This window comes from Anopheles arabiensis, chromosome 2 (assembly GCF_016920715.1).
Source record: "Anopheles arabiensis isolate DONGOLA chromosome 2, AaraD3, whole genome shotgun sequence".
NCBI classification, from domain to species: domain Eukaryota; kingdom Metazoa; phylum Arthropoda; class Insecta; order Diptera; family Culicidae; genus Anopheles; species Anopheles arabiensis.
The window spans coordinates 48,111,002-48,117,518 of NC_053517.1; the positions used below are offsets into that span (position 1 = coordinate 48,111,002).

A 6,517-nucleotide genomic window follows, 5' to 3' on the forward strand; every position below is an offset into this window, starting at 1 on the left:
TGTTTTTTTAATACATCAACATAAGCAAACGTTTCAAGTTATTTTACCACGGTCATAATACAATTTTTCATTTTAATGTTTGTTCTTAATATTATTTACTGAACTTCACTTCCGGCAATAAATAATTCAACGGACTTTAGTGCCGATTATGTGAGTCAAACAGAAAAGTGTTAAACAAACCCATTCTAAACAAGCCGAAATTCTAGGACCAATATGTGACTTGAGTGTCAAAAATGCTAATTTTGCTTTACGATAAAAAAGAAATTACTTAAAATTTTTATAACAACAATTTTGTGTCCGTTAGTCTAGGGTGGTTTTGTTTTTGGGTTGGGGATTGAAAAATTTAGGAATTATGGGCTTATCGTTTATTAGCATAAATTTGATTACTACACAACACCAATAAATGGAATGTTTCCTGAGAAATCTTTTTCTTGAAGAAATAAAAAAAAACTGATTCATTAATGGTTTCAATTTCTTGATGCTTCATGCAATTCAATACAATCGCTCTTCCATGGTATGGAACATAAATTCCTTAAACGGAAAAACACAGCAATAAATTTAATGAGCAGCTAGTTGACTGCTTCCCAACCACTAAAGGTAACTTCCCTCACTACTTCCCTATGCTACTAGACACAGCAGGCAAGTTGAAAGATTTAATAGCTTTATAGACTTCACTGGAACTTCATCCCATCGCTCCCAACCAACTCCCTAGGGGTGTGGGGATGGGTGCAAAGTGCATTAAAAAACAACCTACTGGTTGGCATGTGTGTGTGTGGGTCTTTGTGTGTATAATGTCTTACTTCGACCGTCTTCCAACGTTCCAGACTGTGTCAACCTGGTCATCGAAGCGCTGGAAGTGCTGGTCGAACGGGCCTTTGCCCGTTTATTTAGTGTTTACTGTCCATCGGGATCATTTTCTTTTCCACTCACACTACCACACAACAGACACACGGACTCACCGAGCAAGACCAACTTTTTGCCTGGTGTGAAGCCAGCAAGAACGGGTGTAAAGCAAGTACGCAACATGACCGCAAGAAAGTTTCCTGACCGTTTCTCAGGGAAAGGGACGCGGGCCTTGGCGTGGCGTGGCGTACGAGTAGGTAAATGAAAACAATTAATGTTTTTCGTCCCGGTCCGGTTGCTGCCGATTACCCTTGCCCTTGTGCCACGACTGCTTACGACCGGGCAGGGAATTGGCACACTTGCTGCGGGAGTCGTTTCTGTTCCCTGTACATCCCCTTCCACCCCCCTCCCACCCCGCTTAGCAACCCCTTTTTCGCCCGGCCCGGTCAACGATGATTGTGCAAGCAACAATCTCCTGTCGGTGGGGGCGAGCACTTCCCCTCTTTTAGAATTGTTTGCACTGGCCGGTCGGTTTGTTGAAGTCCTGTAAGGACGAGATAAGAAAACTCATCCCCTTTACGCTCTCTTTCTTCCCCTCACTCACCCGCTACCTCTCTGCGTTCTCCATCTCTCTCTTTCCAGCTCTTGTTGTTAAAGGGGAGTTTGGCTTTATCGAGGCGCCAACTGTTTGCCAAACACAGACACAGGCGACAACGTTTTGCAATGGTTGATCACGGCACATCGGACCAGGCCTTCCGTTCCTGCGTGGCTGTTCTGTGTGTACCCGTTTTTTTATCTTTTGTTTTTCTGTTCTTTCCTTCCCGCCCGGTATTTATGTGTATTTACATGCCTCACCGAATCAATTTCACTCAATTTAACTTCTGCTTCTCGAGGGCTATTACCAGTCTGGACAGGAAAGCGTGCCACTGCCGTTTGATGATGGTGGACAAGGTGAACATGGTGGTTGGGCGGGGGAATGGCGGGACTGCCGTACCTTGTCGACCGTAAAATGGATGGTGATCGATGACTCTATTAGTAATTCGGCTAATTTACTACAACCGGCGGCGTCCTCGGGCAATGTCATGAACTGCAGCCACAAATCATTAACTCCGATGCTTGTGTTTTTTTTGCTTGCTGATTGAATGAATCATTGCATGTGAGTGTTTGAATAACAAGAATTCGGATTGTAGTTTTTGCTCGTAATTGGTTTTATTCGAAAGCTAAGCGATGATTACGTTTCAATAAATATCAATGAAACGATTTGAAAATAAGTCTCCATCCCTAGAACATTGACCTTATGATGATAACATTCATTCCAATAAATTAATAATACTTCACGTGCAATCTCTTTTCAACTCAACACCACCGGTTCCAACGGGCGGAATTGGTGTTAGATAAATATGATTAGAATAAATTCAAATAACTTCTGCTTGCTGAACATTACTGGTGACCGTGCATAGTCATGTAAAGCATGCTAACATAGCGAGCAATTAATGCAACACAACTAGGTCACAAGACAACCGACCGGCCATTTCGGTCGCCCTCTCGACCTTCACCACACTATTCATCGATGCATTCAAACTAATTCAAACTAATTTCATGTAGAAAACACCAGCGCCCCGTTCCTGCGGTCCCACAAACCACACACCAACGCGAGCGTGTGCCGACAGAATGCGACAGAACAATTCGAACGCAACCGGCAGAGAGATCAACACATTCGACAGGCGTGTTGCTAAACTGCAACACCCGTCCCATTTCGCTTCCCTGCTTCTAAAACGGCCCACCGACTCCAGAGGGTAATGAATATGAAATGCTAATGAGACTACAATAAATATTAATCAACGACTGCACTATAAATGTAAATATCACCTCATAAATTAATGAGGCCCCAGTGAGGCGAGGCGGAAAGGTTAGCCCGCTCCCGCACACGCTGTACCCATTGGCCGGTCGGTCGATCGCCAATCGTCCTACTGTGCGATAATGATCTAAATTATTATTAGCGGTCACACGTAGCGAAAAGCCCTGCCCTGTACCAAACTAGTGCCTTGCTCGCCATTGTGGTGTCACTCGGTTTGGTGTTTGGCGCTTTCACCTCCCACCGGGGACGCATAATTAAGGTCGAACTGCATTGAAAAGTCAATACCGAAGCGGAGCGACCAGGCTTCAAACGCATCAATCGTTGCGGATGCGTTGCCAATAAGCGATGGATATCCGGGTTCGGTTACCGGAGCGCATTCGGGTGCCGGAGCTGCAAACACATACGGTTCCGGGGCTATGACTTTACGGTATGGGTGGATGATTATTTTACGGTCGCTTTAGTCGACATGGTGATGTTGAGTTCGTACGCGAGTATAATGTTTGATTTTTCGCCATTGTAACAGCTTCCTTCGCTCTCTCTCTCACACACTAATTGTAGGAATTCAAGCGTTCTACTCAGACAAAAACTATTCATAAAACAATTTTCCACTTTTTCCGTACTTGTTTTCCTCGCGCTGTTGCATTTTCATCTTGCATTCATTATGCACCTTTTCACGGGAAGGGTGCGGTGCAAGCAGTCTTAATCGAAAAACTTTCAGTGCAAGCTGAACTTTTATCTTTCAACTCAAACCCCCCCACTCTCGGCCCTGTCGGTCATAAATTATCCTGTCTGGTGTCTTACGGGAAGCGTTGTTGCACTGTTGTTTCACACTACTGTAGGGGGGAAATCCGGAGCGAAAGGATGGAGCTCTTAGCAAAAATCCATTTTCCCCGGACGCGCTCTCGCACACAGCCAAATGTTTATTTATTGTTTTAACAACTTTTTCACTTATCGGCTTCGAAGCGAACCCCCCCCCTCTCCCGCTCACTTTCTAGTTTCGATCGTACCAATCACTTCCGGGGTAGTGCATCGATGGCTTCCGTTTCGAAGAGCTTGTAGCTGCAGAAGGCTTTTTTCTACCGCGTGTCGTCTGTGGACGCTCCGAACGGTCCGGGTGCGTGGCGAAGGGATTGCGCGTGCCGTTGGAGGTGGTAAGCAGCTGGTAGCGGTGTGACAGCCCTTCGTAACGCTCGATAGCATCCGCGTCCGGGCCGGTGTTTGATCCTGCCCGGGGTGCATCCTCGACCGAGGCCGATCCCTGCTCCAGACTCGCCGCAATGTCCTTGCGCCGTGTTGCACCGGCCGTCATGACCATTACGGTGGGGTTCATTGTTTCCATGTGGTCCTTGAGGCAGCTTTGCAGCAGGTTGAGAAAGTACAGGAACGCCAGCAGCGTGAGCGCGGACAGTGCAGCCCCTTTGCCCTTGCCCGACTTGCCGCCGTGTGATGGTGGGCCCGGCCACAGTGGCGGCAGCGAGTGAATGATGGACGGTGGCGGTGATTGATGGTGCGGCGGTGGCGGTGGTGGAGGATGAGGGGGCGGTGGTGGGTGGTAATCGTATCCGCCGGAGCTACCGTGTGCGCTGGCCCCGTACCCGTCGCCCGACGAGCTAAACTTCATCCCGTACCCTTGCGAACCATCGCCGGCAGCAACGAGCGAATGCACCGGATGATGACCGAACGAGTGGCCCGAATAGAACGGAGAGCCACCGGGCGAAAGGTCGTACGGTGAGCCGTAGCCCGGTGCGAGCGGCATGGTCAGTTCTAGCCCGCCGGATGCGTACGACGGGTTGAAGCGATTCTGTACGAGCTGACTGCGATCGACGGCTCGCGGAATGACGGCACCGATCGTGTTCACCACCATCGTCGCTGCAATGCAACTGCAGCACCGGTTGCCCCAACGCATCGCAGCAAGCCTTTTGTTTTGTTTGCGAGCATGCAACCTGACACCGAAAGGCAGGACCGTTGCGATGCGCCACAACGTGAGCGTGTGCGAGAAAGTGCGCGCCGGAATGCGAGCGGGTAATGGTGCGAAGGAGCGGAGAGGCAAATTAAAAGAAAACGCCCATTTAAAACATATGCTTAATCTGCACCGAGCCGCATCGTCGGGGGAGGAAAACCACTACCGTACCAGAAAGTGACAATTCGTCGCTCCAATGCGGCCGTGTGGGTTGAAGGGGGGAGAGAAAAGTGGTAGCTTGTTACTGCTAATCTTGTTTTATCATGAGGTGTAATCAAAGAACACGCTGCTCAGAGTCGGTATCGATGCAGTTACAGAAAAATGAAAAATAAAAGAGCATGCACGAGTAGGGCAGAGAATATCGTATTGCTTCGTATTACGGACACTTCAATATTTCCATAGTAATTCAATTTTAATCGATCAAATTACTCGTTTTACTATAGAAAACCTTCAACATTTGAGAAAAAAATCCAAGAATTTTACAAAAAGCATAGCCAAAATTAATTAAATTGCAACGATATTTTATTTCACATTCCGGACAGTTTCGAGGTCATTGTTCAAATTACGGACGATTTGATTCATATTCCGGACAACCTCAAAATTCCTATTATAATCTTGAAATTTACACACACACTACCCTTTTTTAGTTTTTTACCTTGTTTCATGGTCTGAACACTTGACTCTGGATGTAGGTGTACTCCTAAAAGAACGGAACGTCAGTCATAAATACAACGGGATTTGGAAGTTTTTTTTCTCTTGTACTCGTAGATGAATAGAATAAAAGAACTGCTACGCGCATTGACGGTCTTTCCCGTACGGCCATCAAGCCATTTGTCACATAAATCTTCAAATATCGCTGATTTCTTGCCATTATCATTGTGTAAAACATATTTTTTTGCAATAAATCATAATTTAATTCGGCTGTCCGGAATTGAAGACAAAATAAAAAAGTTTGCTTCAAATTCCGGATAGAATTAAAAAGGCATTATAATGACATTCGGAGCACAATATGATAAAACACTATTGTTTTCACGTTTATAACTTCTTCCACAATGGATTGCGATGTATTTCAATGCACGTGGTCGCGATTAATAGGAATTGTCGAAGAAATAACACTGGCGTGGGTTTGAAGCAAACCGCTAAGAATGCGTCTGGTGGTGAACTGACCGACAGAAAATATTTGTTCATTTATTTACTGTGGCATCAGAACCTTCTAGGCGTCAGACACATTTTTTACAGCAAAAACATGCCGAATATTCGGAATTTGAGGTTGTTCGTAATTTGAATCAGAACGGTAATTAAGAAATGTTTAACTTGTTTCTTATGCTAGCATATTAAAAGATTGATTCTTGTGTGGTGAGTCTTTGATTTTCTGTAATCGAAATGTTGCATTTTTTTTATCTAAAGACCACAAAACCACATGTAATAGGGTACACGTACCTATAGTGATGGTAGTACCAATAGTGGTGATATTGCTCAAGAATGCGGTCCATACGACAAATTAAAAATTATTATGTCATTTACGTTAGTGTGAAATGTTCTTTAGCCTTTTACAAAAGGTTTAAAAGATAAATGGGGTCATTCCGTTACTTAGTGACCGAAAAATTGATTATTTTGTGAAATGTGTCAACATTTTTACAAAATGCTTAGGATTTCATAACGAGACTCATATTTTTGTTAACGTTCTAAATGACCATATAATCACGCAATTACTAGTTTTTGAACATAATTGTTATGAAATTTTATTGTTTTACTAACATTATTTGCCTTTTGACCATATTTATGCATTTTGAAGGGTTTTTTACCATAGTGCCATTATAAGTACACAAAACAGGCATGTTCCTATAGTAGTTATA

The 6,517-nt window shown here is 44.7% G+C and overlaps 1 protein-coding gene across 1 annotated transcript; it reads right to left on the minus strand.

The window, feature by feature from the left end:
• Positions 1 to 3,688: 3,688 nt before the first annotated feature.
• Positions 3,689 to 4,565, minus strand: LOC120906832 (vasodilator-stimulated phosphoprotein-like). The gene has a single exon (XM_040318950.1). The coding sequence runs from the start codon at positions 4,563 to 4,565 to the stop codon at positions 3,693 to 3,695; it is 873 nt and encodes a 290-aa protein (XP_040174884.1). The 3' UTR covers positions 3,689 to 3,692.
• Positions 4,566 to 6,517: the final 1,952 nt, after the last annotated feature.